At 33.8% G+C, this 14555-nt stretch overlaps 1 protein-coding gene across 1 annotated transcript in view; it reads right to left on the reverse strand.

The window, feature by feature from the left end:
• Positions 1-5947: 5947 nt before the first annotated feature.
• The window catches only part of LOC128244387 (phosphatidate cytidylyltransferase, photoreceptor-specific-like), a 28619-nt gene continuing 20011 nt past the window's right edge, over positions 5948-14555 (reverse strand). Inside the window, exon 11 of the mRNA XM_052962400.1 lies at positions 5948-12944. Within this exon, the coding sequence (XP_052818360.1) occupies positions 12824-12944 (121 nt within the window). The 3' untranslated portion in view covers positions 5948-12823. The remainder of the gene's footprint in view (positions 12945-14555) is intronic.

Below are 14555 nucleotides of genomic sequence, written 5' to 3' on the forward strand. Positions count from 1 at the left end.
AAATAATGTAAACACCGCATATTGTTCAACAGCGCCAATTTTGTGAAAGAGAAAAGGATACCCTTTTTAGAGACACCACTGGCGTAGCTAGGCTTGTTCTTTGCAGTTTTAAATTTGCTTTTGTCTTACAAGCATAATATCAAATACTTTTGCAACAGTGTGTGTATACCAGACAAATTGCATCATAAATGCCACGTCGGAAGGCAACATTTTGCTTCGAATGAAGGCTTTAAACAAACATAACTTCACTATTAATTCACCATTTTAAATGAAACATAGCGCAGTCTACGCCGCTTACGGAGCCCCGCCTTCGATCTTTTACCAGAGTTTGATTGGAAGTTTAGTTTCTTAAAACACTTTGACAAACCTTTTCACAAAACGAACGTCTGACGGAGCACTGTCAAAGCATTATTTTGGAAACAGGTTTGTCGAAGTGTTTGATGAAACTAGGCACCTTATCAAACTCCGGTAATAAAACGCAGGCGGGGCTCTTTAAGCGGCATAGACTGCCCTTTGTTTCATTTGAAATTGTTAAGTAAAACAAAAGTTATCTTTGTTTTAAAGAGCAGTCAGAGACTGCCATATCCCCGCTGAATTAAGAACAGTATCAACTTTGCCAAACGACAAAGGGTAACAATGAAAATTAACAAATGTCAATATAAAAAAACAAATGCAGCAAAAACTGCATAAAACTTCGTCGCCCAACATAAAAGGTGTTTAAACATGAAAAAATCGGCCGTATAATATCCATGTAAGTGCAGTAGCGGTCGAAAAGATAAATAATGCAAATATTCAATAACAAACAGCTAAAACAGGTACAAGAATGGTAAACTTGGGCCGAAAACACAGTTTCAAGTCACGCAATTTTCTATTTTCACTTTGTAAACATTCAATCGTTCAGCTTATACATTCAATATTTTTTTTGTAAAGGCCTCTAGAAACATAGGTTAAACAACCGAGAGACGCTTACACGTGTGCTCTCCGGGTAGGTGTATTTATATTGCGAGAAAGGTGATTTAACTTACTAAACAGGTGAAAATACATCCTTGAAACACCGAAATTCCTTTCAACGCCGCCATTTTATTCGGCTTCACCCAATTTCCCTCACTTAAAATTCGGAGAACACATTTCACGTTGGACCCCCTGTTTAGAGACACCACTGATGTAGGCCTGTGTGTTGCTGGAATTTAAGCTGCTTTTGTCCGACCCCAATAACATATGTAGTAATGATATGTTTATGATGTAAACATGTTGCCTATTAAGGGCTTTCATATTAAAATGCCATATAAAATAAGCTCATTTTATACAATATTATTATTAGTATCCTGGATGATATGACATACTGATATAGCGAAAGGTTGTTGTTTGGTTGGTAGTTTGGTCGTTCGTTCTTGTACTTTCGAAAACTCTTTGTTACACATGTTGAACATTATAAAATACAGGCCATGTTTGACTTCGGTTACAATCCACTAATATTTGACGGTGTTATGACCCCGTTTCGACGCAGCATTTGCCATTCATAGGGTGTCCAGACAATGTACATGAATTGGTGTCAGATCTAAAGATTTTGGTAACACATGCTAAACGCCATGCAATACATGTACGTACAAGTTTGACTTCGATTACAAACAACTAATCATAAAGAACACCAAACTTTCAGTGACAAATACGATATAAGGACTGACTGATTTATTAACAACATGTTTTTGCAATTTATTGACGGATTTAAAAAGTTTTTGGAACAAAATGTTCAACACCCTAAAATAAACGTTTAGGTTCGACAGTTCTAGTTTGATGATTAACAGCTTTAAATACATAAAACATCGCTATACATGTATAAGGAGTGATGGTAATAATAAACTGGTCTAAGGGCCAACGTTTACACCTCAAACAAGGCAGTTATTAACTAGTCCCAATGCAATTTATACTCGTAAATCAGGGCAACAATTCTCTGGTCCTAGAGCAACGTTTACACCTCAAACAAGGCAGTTATTAACTAGTCCCAATGCAATTTATACTCGTAAATCAGGGCAACAATTCTCTGGTCCTAGAGCAACATTTACACCTCAAACAAGGCAGTTATTAACTAGTCCCAATGCAATTTATACTCGTAAATCAGGGCAACAATTCTCTGGTCCTAGAGCAACGTTTACACCTCAAACAAGGCAGTTATTAACTAGTCCCAATGCAATTTATACTCATAAATCAGGGCAACAATTCTCTGGTCCTAGAGCAACGTTTACACCTCAAACAAGGCAGTTATTAACTAGTCCCAATGCAATTTATACTCATAAATCAGGGCAACAATTCTCTGGTCCTAGAGCAACGTTTACACCTCAAACAAGGCAGTTATTAACTAGTCCCAATGCAATTTATACTCATAAATCAGGGCAACAATTCTCTGGTCCTAGAGCAACGTTTACACCTCAAACAAGGCAGTTATTAACTAGTCCCAATGCAATTTATACTCATAAATCAGGGCAACAATTCTCTGGTCCTAGAGCAACGTTTACACCTCAAACAAGGCAGTTATTAACTAGTCCCAATGCAATTTATACTCATAAATCAGGGCAACAATTCTCTGGTCCTAGAGCAACGTTTACACCTCAAACAAGGCAGTTATTAACTAGTCCCAATGCAATTTATACTCATAAATCAGGGCAACAATTCTCTGGTCCTAGAGCAACGTTTACACCTCAATTTGAGCGATAATCCACTGGTCCCAATGCTTACACATACACCACCATTATGCCGATAAGTGTGTTCGTGGGCGTGTGCGTGCGTGTGTGCGTACGCGTGTATGTGTTCAATAGAGTGTAGTACTCTATATGTGCAGTAAAAATACATGGGACATAGCTTTTTCACACAACATTTTCACCCAACTTATTAAACACAAACATGCGGAAGCGTCCATATATGCTAACAAAGTCATTCACGATCATCTGCTTTGTGGTTAATCGTGTAATGTTAAAGTGGCAATTCATTTGAATTTTTAAACTCATTTTATCCACGATTGTAAAATAATATTGTGACAACATTACTTTTATCACTCTTTTGGCATGTTTCGCAGTGTGGTCTTGAATTGTGGGGGAAACCAGACCGAGTATCCGGTGGAAAACCAATACTGTCTGGCTTGGTGACCTGTGACCAACCGAATTCATACGCCCGAATTATCAAACCTGGAACCCATTGGTGTTACATGAGACCCACTGCGCTAACCGGACAACAAGTTTAATTGATTCAGATGGAAAAGTGGTTCTTGGGAAGCACATAATATGATCTATTTTAGAGGTCTCTGTTTAAATAATTTAAATGGATGAATGGTCCTTTGGAAGCACATCATATGTACAACTATATAGGTCTCGTTTTCAAATGATTAAGATGGATGATCACTAGATGCATTAGGGTAAGACAAGGGACTCTATAAAAGACATAAATAACGACAATTTGTTAGCTGACTAGCCCCTGATTTAAAGTCTCCAATGCCACAGTAGGTTGTTATAAACTGAAACATGTAGTTCCCTGTTGTTTATTTTCCCCAAATAATGATAGTGACATTTTTGTCATCTAAAGGTAATATCAGGCGTTAATTATATGCTTTTTTTAAACAAATTTAATAAAAAAAAAATAGTAAAATATTTATTTACTAAGTGTGTAAGGTATTCGACCAATAATCCGTACAATTCGTTATTGACGCCTGGTGAAAGTGTATTGTAAAACAAATGTATTACGTATAAGGTTTTTTTCATAATATGTCTTTACAACTCCTTGGCCATTTTTATTGAAAACAACCTCGAATGTATATGGACGGTTTACATACTCAGAAATTGGTATGTTTAAGTCCGCTGCAAGTAGGTCGCGTAGTAAATTAATTTATCAGTTAAACTTAATGACTTAACTCTTGGGAATCTTTATTACGTTTGCAATAAAACACTTCACTGGCAATCATTTTAAACTTAAATCAATAAATACAAGCTAAAACACTACCTTTAATTAATGAGATATTTCAAAAATCTACGAACTACTACTGATGTACTGGCATACATCCGAGGTTGTTTTCGATAAAACTGGCCGAGGAGTTCCGAATGCTACTGAAACATTCTTGTGGACTATAACAAGGGCATCAGTAGCGCTTTCAAGGTCATATACTTAGTAAAAGAGAGCGATGTTGAACATGAAGTTGGAGAAAATGAAGCAGATTTAAGAGATTATTAACAATGCTTTGATGGGCAGAGAAAGTAAAAATACCCAACTGACCAATCTTGTTAAACCAATGTAAAGTTAGTATATAGTAAAACTAAATTAAATCGAAAAAAATATGATTCAGGGTATTTTGTGCATTGGGGAAATACTTAACGCATACATTTGACATTCCATAAAGAAATAGAGTGCAAAAAGCGAAGAATGACTAATGCTTGAACAAATAATGTTTGTTTTTTGGTATGGCAATATTTTACCCATTTTCTTAATACCTTCAGTGCTATGTATTGTATGTCATAAAATAATCAGTTAACTGTTGTAATAAATTAATCATTTCTGGGTTAAGAATTTTCTTTGTTCCTTTAACGTTTGTTTGTCTCCATTATGAATCATACAATAATGTTAAAATTGCATGTTGGTCAACAGCGCCAACATTTAGTAAAGAAGAAATTATTACCGTATTTGGAGACACCACTGGATTAAACTTGTTCGTTGTTGTTTAAATATACTTTTGTCGCCAATATCTTACACATTTCTTAAACAAACACGTATTGCCTCGAGGACATATATATTAAAATGATATAATAAATTTAAAGTTACTGAATACAGAAATGTGGATGCATCCATACATACTACAGAAGTCATGTTTGGCGTTTACCCTGTGCCATTAAACGTTTACCCTGTGCCATTAAACGGGGGTTTTGTTTAAACTTCTGGCTACTGAGGTTGTTTCTGTAGTTTTTCACGTAAGTAATGATCTTAAGCTTTGTGGACAGTAAACTCAACCGAAAGGCTCATATCATTGCTAGAAATGATATGTTAATAAATACATAATTTATTAAATGTCGTAAATACCACCAAGGCAGATAACCGGCACTTACAGTGCTAATTTAAACCAGCTAAATTCCTTGCACCCTTCTATGTAGCGACCCCAGAGAGTTAAATACATTGTGTTTTAAATTAAGTATCCTAACGGTTTGTTATAAAAGACCAGTGATATATATACCTGCTTTTATATGATGCTAGTAGATTGATTTTCTACGTTAAATTATTAGCTAGACATCAAGCCTTCAAACACTGTGACAGGGTCCACTACCGATTATTGTCAGAACAATAAGTTTATGTTAAGTTAACTAACTGTTTTCCATTAAAAAGGTATATAAGTATTGAACCTAGGGAAATTCTAAGTATCCAAATATCAAACTTGGGGCAAACAAACCATAATAAAACGCATGTTAATGTGTGATTCAACCAACATCAAAAGTCTTACCTAAAGGTATGTCTATATAAATAGATGCTGTGGTATCATTACGTTTTAAGCCCAACTGTTTTTCGAATATTTATTTTAGTTATTTGTGTGGCCTTTGTGTCGTCGTTGTCATCATAAAGCAAACATTTTAACAATTTGGCCATAACTTTCAGGATATTATAATCAAACTTGGGACACATATTGCTAGAGTCAATACGCACATGCATGTACATAGTCAAGGCCATATCTCTGTTTTTAATAATTGTTAGAGTTATGCCCCTTGCAGAGCTCTTGTATAGATACTGGTATTGGCAGATGGCAGGGAAAGAAAAAAAAGTTCAACCGAGGAAAACAGTTTCTTTAAACACCATACATAATCATGGCCCAAAATGTATGTTGCCTTTTCAGGAGACAAATAGCTACTAAACCATTCAAATATAAACCATTAAATACAGTGTTCAATATGATGACTTTGAAATAAACAACACAATATTTAACTTCTATATAGTTTATTCATAACTGATGATATATGCTTTAATAAATAAAATGGAATTACAATGAATTACAATGAAAAATTACAATAAAAAGCAGCATTTTTTTCGAGCAAAATTGTATGTTTATTGAAAACACTCTTTCATTCATAAATAACCATAAGTAACCATATATTGGATTTAAAGCAAGTTTCTGTATGAGACAGTATTAATCATACTTGATATTTTATTGTAAGGTTTCTGGGTCCTGATTCAATAAAGATATTTGTTGCAAAGTCAGGGTGAGGCATCACGTGACTTCAAAGGTGTTCTCACATGGGTTATCACGGGTCACAACCGATGTTAACACAAGTAAAAGACATTACTTTCTAAACAAGTTTTTTAACAGAATAGATATTAAAATATTTCTCATCCCATAAAAAAACAATGCTGTTTTCTACATCTACATGTGTGATTGTTTATAGATTTGCTTGTATTTTAATGATGCAATCACTGACCAAAACTTTAGCACTGCATCATCCTATGAAATTCTGTCAATTTGCAATGACTGAGGTTTTTCATGCCTAGAGTTATTTACATTTGGAAGCAAATGTAACAGACTGCACAAATTGCTAGTAGCATGTGGTGGGGATTGCACCCATGATGTCTCGCTCTGTAGGCGGACACTTGACCACGTCACTATAAAAGCTAGCTTTATGGGCAAAACAGTATATGTGGCGCTATAAAAATATCAAATACTTACTTGCCTACATAATTATATACATATATCCATTTCAAGGTTCTTCTAACTATTTTATTTTCAATGTGTCAAGCAAAAAGAAAAGCATAACTTTACAACTGTACAATAGTCTGAAATTGAAGAAATAGAAACATTGATTGCATTGAAATGTACTAAAACACTAAGAGATCATGTATTTGTCATGTAACATGACAAAGTTCATTCTAACAACAGGTCAACACAAACTGTGCTCTCTATATGTTAAAATAAACTACAAAAACAAGAAGTAAGCATTAGGTTTTAAGCTTAAAAGTAACTGTAATATAACAGAAAAGTAACTAAAATCACAAACTTTTGTTCAAATCAATGATGTTATTGTCAGAACCTTGTTAGAGTTAACACTGTTGTAAATCCCATCGTTATCAACTTTAAAACGTGAAATATTCTATGATATGCTCATATATTTGCATACAACAAACAAGACTTGGTACAACAAACAAAACTAGGTACAGCTGAATTAGTTCTCTCAAACAAGACTTGGTACAGCTGAATTAGTTCTCTCAAACAAGACTTGTTCCAGCTGAATTAGTTCCCTCAAACAAGACTTGGTACAGCTGAATTAGTTCCCTCAAACAAGACTTGGTACAGCTGAATTAGTTCTCTCAAACAAGACTTGGTACAGCTGAATTAGTTCCCTCAAACATGACTTGGTACAGCTGAATTAGTTCCCTCAAACAAGACTTGGTACAGCTGAATTAGTTCTCTCAAACATGACTTGGTACAGCTGAATTAGTTCCCTCAAACAAGACTTGGTACAGCTGAATTAGTTCCCTCAAACAAGACTTGGTACAGCTGAATTAGTTCTCTCAAACAAGACTTGGTACAGCTGAATTAGTTCCCTCAAACAAGACTTGTTCCAGCTGAATTAGTTCCCTCAAACAAGACTTGGTACAGCTGAATTAGTTCCCTCAAACAAGACTTGGTACAGCTGAATTAGTTCCCTCAAACAAGACTTGGTACAGCTGAATTAGTTCCCTCAAACAAGACTTGGTACAGCTGAATTAGTTCTCTCAAACAAGACTTGGTACAGCTGAATTAGTTCTCTCAAACAAGACTTGGTACAGCTGAATTAGTTCTCTCAAACAAGACTTGGTACAGCTGAATTAGTTCTCTCAAACAAGACTTGGTACAGCTGAATTAGTTCTCTCAAACAAGACTTGGTACAGCTGAATTAGTTCTCTCAAACAAGACTTGGTACAGCTGAATTAGTTCCCTCAAACAAGACTTGGTACAGCTGAATTAGTTCCCTCAAACAAGACTTGGTACAGCTGAATTAGTTCTCTCAAACAAGACTTGGTACAGCTGAATTAGTTCTCTCAAACAAGACTTGGTACAGCTGAATTAGTTCTCTCAAACAAGACTTGGTACAGCTGAATTAGTTCCCTCAAATCTTTTTATAAATGCAGCAGATCACAATTAAATCTATTATACTTCTAGTGCAGCAATGATTATAAAGTTAAAACAATGACCTTAACAACATTGTTAACATAAACTAAGCTCTGAACGATCGGCATGATGTCTTAATGAATTATCTAAATTACTTTACACATATACACACTAGTTACAGATGATTTTGCTTAAATAATCCATTAACAATTGTTAATGTGTTGAAATAAAATATGCTACAATTCATCAAAAACGTATATATATACATATAAAATACATAGAATGTACACAAAAATATGCTAAAAAGAATTTCTTAAATTTTAACTTTTAAAATTAAATGTGACCAGTTTCATGAGTTCACAATAAAGCAATGCCAGAATCATTCTATGCTTAGCAGAATTCAACAAAATATAATTTACAAAAATCTGAATTAAGCAAAGAAATATTATTTTCTAGAGCTTATTTATTAAAAATAACATTGATCTGAGTCAAGATACAAATGTATGTATCATATACAGGGCGAGATGTATGGAATTAGATATTTTTAAGGTTTTTCTGTATGATTTTTATTTGTGAAATTGACTATCAGGGGACATTGTTGTACAGAAAAAAAAAATGCCACCTCGTTTTTTCTGCCGGGTAAGGAGGTTTTGACATTCAAACCCGACACATAGAATAAATTTGTATGGCCTAACAAAACACACTGAGGTACTGTTTATGCCCTATAGAGATTTTCAGAACAACCTAGAGCAATCAAACTAAACCACATATTTGTTTGCAATAAAATTGGTGTGTTGTAACCTACATGTTATTCACTTAAATTTGTGGAGCAGAATATAATAACACCATAAACAATTGCTCTATAAACAAATAGCAACGTTTTACAATGCTGAGAATTAAGTGTTTTAAGTTTTGAGTCCCGGTAAGCATTGCTCCGGTCCCAGAGACAGACAAAATACATATATAATGCCCTCCTTAATGCATAACTGTTCGGGTGTTCAAATCTTCCAAGGACATATACAGTATACATTAACTGACTAGACTTTCAGTTCAACACAGTGGCGAGTTGCATATTAAAACAAATGAGTATACACTTTGTATCTGAATAAGATAAACTCTCCACAACTATTTTAACTGGGGGTAGATTTAATGTGACTTGCAGAAAGTCTAATGCTTTTTTTCTATCAAAATATTGCATACAAATTCTCCTTATAAAACTGATCAGTTTACCCTGGATTTTCTGGAGTCTTGGTTCAACATACTTATAAGCTTTGTTTTAGTGGTGTAGGAAATATAACAGAAAATTGAGTCATATCTTTAATTAATGTGGGTGATTATTGCCACTTACAGTCTAACCCTGACCCTTAATTGTTATGGTTATTAAGGCCTAAAATATCAAATTGCCTGTTTTTGATTTCAGTGCCCTTAAGATAATAAGGTAAGTAGGTAAGGATTTTTTGTGGGTAAACTTGTGTCTGACTTCAACATCTTGATTAACATTAAGCTGTCTTTCTGATTCAAGAAACTACTAAAAAAGAGAAAAAATTAACTGTCAAATGGCAATAAAAAAAATAGGGATGAGTTGAAAAAAGGGTAGGTCAAGAAATCGGAAACGTGAGGTATTTTTAGTCTTGCAAGTAGTCATTGAATTGATTCCTTTTTCTTTAAAAAATAAAAAGTGATAACAAGTGAAAAAAACTGCCTAACCTAAGTACCTAACACCTAAAATTGTGGGTAAGAAAATGCCAAACAAACCATTTATTCATTTTGGCTATAAAGGCAACTTAAAACTAATTTCTAGAAAAAGTATTATAAAACAATCCATCAAAATAAAGCTATAAATCATGTCTTATTTAAGATAAAAACGCAGTTGAAACATAAAAACACACAACAAACAGTAGTCAAATAACATTCATACATATACACATTCATACATGCTGAAATAAAAACAAATAGCAGCCAACATATACAAATATAAATATTACAAAAATTGCTTTAAATATACTTAACTTTAAAAGTAAACAACTATATGGCCCCAATAAAACATCACAAGTAAACAAACAACATATTTACAGATAAAAAAGCGAGCAGCCATTCATAAATGAATTATCAAAATTAATATATAAATTCAATTCTTTGTCATAAGCCCACAGCCTTTCAAATGCCACAATAATTAAGCCAGAGTTGTGGGACTTGCTGTACATGTGCATATCTGGCAACATGTGTACCAACAATTAAAGGTTCATTTGAAAATCTTGAACAGTTTTGGTTATCGCCAAGGTTAAAGTTTTTGCACAGGAATGACAATGATTACAAGGTTATGACAATACCTCAACATTTCCTTAAAAAAATTGACAAGCTAAAAATGTCATTGTAAAAAAAGCAAACAGAAAGAACGTGAAACAAAAAACCTTGACTACCCTGTACAGGTGTTAAAGGTACACACTTTCAAATTGATTAACTCAGCTCATTATACCCGTAAAGTAACAGGCACAGTCCATATATTAAATGTTGTTATGATATTTTAAATGCTGCTAAGTTAACGTTAGAAACAGGTTTTTGCCTGGAAATTTACCTTCTTCAGCCTTACAATCTTTCTTGAAACAGGACCCTGATGTTTACAGAAAACTGCTGATAAAACTATCTAAGATGGTTTAAATTGCACATTAATTTTTCGAAAAGTCTCTTTTAGGCTGTTTAAGCATTGAAAACAAGTGTTCAAAAAGATAGCCAAGGTGTAGAATTCTCTGTGAAAAAAGTGAGTTGAATATATAACGTATACAGTACTATAGTTTCAAAAATGCGACAACCTGGGTGATTGCTGATTTTGCATGACGGCAACATAAAATAATAGTATGGCAAGACCTTTTAATTATACTTTTGGCAGTCCCTTTTATAATAGGAAATGGGTAAGAAATTAAACCTCTTAAATTAAAAGATGTATAATTATTCTCACATACTGTCAATATTTTTGAGCTAAGTTATAAACCGGTATTATTTTCATTACTTAAAACCAGAAAACAAAAATACGATAAATGACTAGTCAGCAGAAAATACATGGCATTCGAATGAGAATAAGTGCATAGAACAGCACATTTTGATGGTAAGTTGTAGGAAAAACATAAAAGTCAATTGTCAGACCAACCAATATACTTCAGGGCTAGCTTCATTGTGTACTGTGGGCAATTCAGCTTTGAAAATCTCATAATCATTGATAATTAATGAGGCAGTATATTTTAATCCAAAAGGAACAAATATGGAAAATATGTCTCTCAAATATGCACAGACACTTATACTAGCGTTTTCTCATAGAAAAAGTATCCTGGCCAAATCTCGAATTTAACTTGTCTACCTGATTAAATTTTAAAACAAACACACAGACCACTCGCCTGCGGAGACAAATGACAATACAGGGTTATAGAAGAGTATTTAATTGTACCATGCAATTTTATGGAAGAAGAGTTGTCTTCCCTGCCTCATGCTTATTCATATAAATGAGATTTTGTCATCAAATTTTCCCTAGTTATGTATGAAGCGTTATGGAAGAAAGTTAAGTGGTTGCAGAAGATGATAGATTGCAGATATTGCAGTGGGCGAGATTGGCACTAGCCAGCAAGCCTGATGAAATGGTTACGTGATTTGCTCAATATTCCAATTTTACAATACCTCATTGCATTGGTTCAATATTCAACCCAAACTCAATACATTCGGCCTGGTTGACCCAATACTAACTTAAAGCAGCAGCATTGTGAAGAGAGACCCCTCACCACATTACTCAAAAAGTGAAATGAATGGTAATAAATGGTTTAATCTCTTGTAAATACAGGGAATCACATTTCCGAAATGGATAAAAGAATGTTAAGAAAAAATTCATTGAAGCAACCTATGAAATGTACAACATTATTTATAATGACTTATGTGAAATGGTTTTCATATAAGAATGGATAAAAATTCAGACAATGTGAAATATTTCAACATCTGAATGGATTCGCAAAATTGTTTGACAGAAAAGCCTTATATATCTGATTGAGACAAAATGAATGGAAGCAACAAAGAGTGTTTAAAATTATAAAGAGAACATGTCTACAGTGTGAAAAATATTTCAACATCTGAATGGATTTGCAAAATTGTCTGACGGAAAAGCCTTATATGTCTGACTCAGAGACAAAATGAATGGAAGCAACAAACAGTGTTTAAAATTATAACGAGAACATGTCTACAAACAGTGTAGATATCACAACCGCTGGCATCCCAATGCATCACCGCAGAAATAATGTTCATCCAAAACTAATATAACAGAATCATATAGTATATATTTACATTATTTTTGTATAGAATTTTTAACAATAAACATTAATAATGTCACATGCAGTTACTATATTTTCATATTAATTCAGAAACTATCGCAGAAGTTGTTTTACTTTTTAAACATTTTTATGTTTGTATATCTCATTGGCGTACACCAGAAAATATTTTCTCTAAATCCACGTAATAAACCTTTGAAGTAACAATGATTTTAATGGTCTCAAATGCATTGTAAATTTGATAGAAATACTGCTCCCACTGACTACACTGTCTTTGATGTATAATATCATACTATACACAGTCCACAACGATTTAGGGTACACTAAACTTTATCAAATCTACTCATGACATAATCTAAAAACCCAAAGTCTAGGAAGTGTTTAACATCCTATTGCATTATGTCTGTTGCTATGGTTACGAAGCCTCTATCACACCTCTTGCTAGGAGTTTTTCCTGCAGTTTATAGAAAATCTGTCGCTGCTGATCAACAGTCATCACTAGAACGCTCTGGACAATTTTGGTAGGATTTGGAAGCCTGAAAAATGAAGGATGTATGTAATTAACCACTAGCTGCTAATCATGACTGTAATATTATGTTTGTAGCAAATTTTAGTTCAGTATATTATATAAATATTGCATGGCTTCCAGTGTGACAAAACATTTTGTCAACATGAGGGAAATACTGTTACCCGAGGCGAAGCCATGCGATATTTATTTTATTATACATAACTCAATTACATATATATATATTATATATATAGTCCTTTTACCATTACACAACTTTCAAGTTTAACGAATTTATTCTGTATTCATTTCATTTGAAAAAGTTGTAAACACCTGAAGTTAAAGATTTACTACATATTTTAATTTTAAAGCACTTTCCACCCAACACTTGGGAAACCAATGTGCTATGCGAAAGTATCATAACAACTGGTCAAAACCGTACTGTCAGTGTGTGGCGGTATGAATTGCCCATGATGGGTATATGAGAATTTAACATGGCCAAGTCACGTGAGGTATAAAAACTTATTTACAATATATCACGGTATCATATTAATCACTCTCGTTGGCATGATATTTGGCGAGAGTGTGGTCTTGTCTTGTGGAGAAAACCGGAGTAGACAGTGGAAACCCAATACTGTCTGGCTTGGTGACCACCAACCAAACTCACATATGCCTAGGCCAAAAGTCGAATCTGGGGCGCCTTGTTGTTCAGGGAAAGCAATAACCATTGCACTTACCAAACAACAAAGGCCAATAACAGGTAGGGTAGGTGCACTTTTTTTATTTTATTTGTATTAGGCTTTATGTACGAATGTTATTGTCATCATTGGTAAATGGCTCAGTATATATCAGTATGTTTCAGTATAAAGGTTTTTAAACTACATATCCAAGCACATATTTAAAAAAATAAAAATAAACAACGGACTATAAAAACAGTAGGGTCGGCGCCTTTATCATAGGTAGGTTCAGGTAAACCGAACCAAAAGTATTTTTTAGGCCCAATTAAATTGATTTCTTAAGCCCAATTTAATTTATTAAGATGAAAAAGTGAAATCTTCGGAGGCACATGATATGTATAACTGACCAGTTGCCATAGCAATTATCGTAACTTGTTGAGATCATTTCCCGGAGGCTTTCTGTAAATTCATGGGCTTGTGCTTTTAAGGTATCAGTTGGAATCAGACAGTTCATTAACAGTTAGTGCAGGTGCAACACTGTGGCTTCCTCCCTAACAATGGTCAGGAAGTACAATATTTTTCTTTTTTGTGACTCACTAAGATACATTAAGTCTTAACAAGAGCTGTCACAGTGACAGCACGCTTGACCATTACGCTGTTTTTCAGTGTAAGGATCGAAAAGTTTTGGCAAAACATGGATCACTGTAAAATTAGATTAGATTTCAATGCAATATACATGATGTATTTGCTGAGATATTAACATGAATGTGGTTACGTGCAAAATTTTAACCAGAATTTCTAAGTCACATAATAAAGGGGCAAAAATGATATAATATAAAAGATAGAGTTATCTTTCTTGATTAATTAAGAAGGTTGAATGGTTGGAAGCCTGTTTATAAAGTTTCAATGCAATACATGATGTATTCGAATTTTTATGTCAAATAAAAAAGGGCCATTATTTGAAT

Source organism: Mya arenaria, chromosome 2 (assembly GCF_026914265.1).
Source record: "Mya arenaria isolate MELC-2E11 chromosome 2, ASM2691426v1".
Taxonomy (NCBI): Eukaryota; Metazoa; Mollusca; class Bivalvia; order Myida; family Myidae; genus Mya; species Mya arenaria.